This window comes from Emiliania huxleyi (assembly GCF_000372725.1).
Source record: "Emiliania huxleyi CCMP1516 chromosome Unknown EMIHUscaffold_127, whole genome shotgun sequence".
Classification (NCBI taxonomy): Eukaryota; Haptophyta; order Isochrysidales; family Noelaerhabdaceae; genus Emiliania; species Emiliania huxleyi.
The window spans coordinates 330,405-331,814 of NW_005201318.1; the positions used below are offsets into that span (position 1 = coordinate 330,405).

A 1,410-nucleotide genomic window follows, 5' to 3' on the forward strand; every position below is an offset into this window, starting at 1 on the left:
GGGGGGGGAGGCGGCTCAGAACCACAAGAATCATCCGCTCGGAGCGTCATCTGTCCCTATCTAACGAGTTGTTTGCTTCCTCATCGCCGCGGGGAGCAGGTGGACCGTGAGGCAGGTCGCTGTTGGCGCCGCGGCGGCGGCCCGGCGGCGGCGGCGGCGGCGGCGGCGGCGGCGGCGGCGGCGGCGGCGGCGTGGGCGCGCGGAAAAAAAAACTGTTCAGTTTTCAAAGGCAAAAACGTCAGCCTACGCCCTCCCCTCACACTGACACTTCTCCCCTATTCCCGTCTTTAGGTTGCGCACATCTCCCAGCGAGCTAGGTTCTCCGCTTTTTCTCCCCTAGTCATCTGCCCGCGCCGCGCGCCTCTATGGGCGTCTAGTGCAGCCACTGACAGAACTATTCCCGAGGAGTGGTCGACGTCTCGCCTGAAGTCGGGTGGGCTCGCGCACTGCTTAGCCCTAGGGGAGGGGTGTGTGTGAGGTGTCGGAATGGTAAGGTTTCAGGCCGCCAAGGTGTGGGGGATTTGGGGGATGAGTCAGGAGCCAGCAGCCTTCCTGATGGACCTGAGTTCACAGCTCCTCCGCCCGACGGGGTGGTCCCTTGGATTCGGGCCCCGCTCCCTTTTCCTGCGCCTGGTCTGTCCCTGTCAAGTGTGTGTTGCGAGATGCAGAGCTGGTTAGGCTGGAGCGCGGGCGGTGCGGTGGCAGGCGAGGGCAGCGCGGTAGGCGAGAGGCGGCCGCGGGGCTTCGAGTGGCGCGATAGGAGGGTAGGCTGGCTGTGGAGGGGCGCCGCGTGGCCTCGGAAAATAAGTAGTGCTTTATGAGCGGCCAGTTTCGTGCGTGCGGGGTGGGCGCGCGGAGCGATCACCTCCTCCCCGCCCCAGAACGCCGTCCGTAGAGCCTGAGCGCGAGCGATTTTAGGATAATAGCTGGAGTCTGATAATCGCGGAATACCGAGGAGTCACCGCAGCACGCACTGAGAGGATGAGTAAGTGGCCACACACGTCACACGTGCGCACCGGACGCAGAGCAGTGCTGCAGCGCCACGGTACGCACTCACAACACACTAGACACCGCTCCAATAGCGCGGGGGAAGCATTTCGACACCCTGCACGGTGGGCGCGCGGGTCCTCGCGCGGCTAGAGCGCGCCAATCTTGGGCGCCCCCTTCTTGACGACGGCCGCAAGCGCGTCGCTGCGCGCGCCGGCGACGAGTTTGTGCTTGAGCAACACGTCGGCCGAGGGGCGCGCGACGGCGTCCTTGACGAGCGCGCACCTCACGAAGTCGCGCAGCACGGGCGAGCCCTCCGCCTCGGGCGGCGGGTTGTTTACGATGGCGAGGATGATGTCGAAGACGGAGGAGAGGGAGGACCAGGGCGGCTTCATCGACATCAGCTCGATGGCAGTGATGCCA

General features: G+C 65.4%; 1 protein-coding gene across 1 annotated transcript in view; it reads right to left on the reverse strand.

The window, feature by feature from the left end:
• Nucleotides 1–1,136: 1,136 nt before the first annotated feature.
• Nucleotides 1,137–1,410, reverse strand: part of EMIHUDRAFT_225894 (hypothetical protein) — a gene marked incomplete at both ends in the record, with an annotated part of 2,624 nt that continues 2,350 nt past the window's right edge. The window contains one exon of the mRNA XM_005789554.1: nt 1,137–1,391. Within this exon, the coding sequence (XP_005789611.1) occupies nt 1,137–1,391 (255 nt within the window). The remainder of the gene's footprint in view (nt 1,392–1,410) is intronic.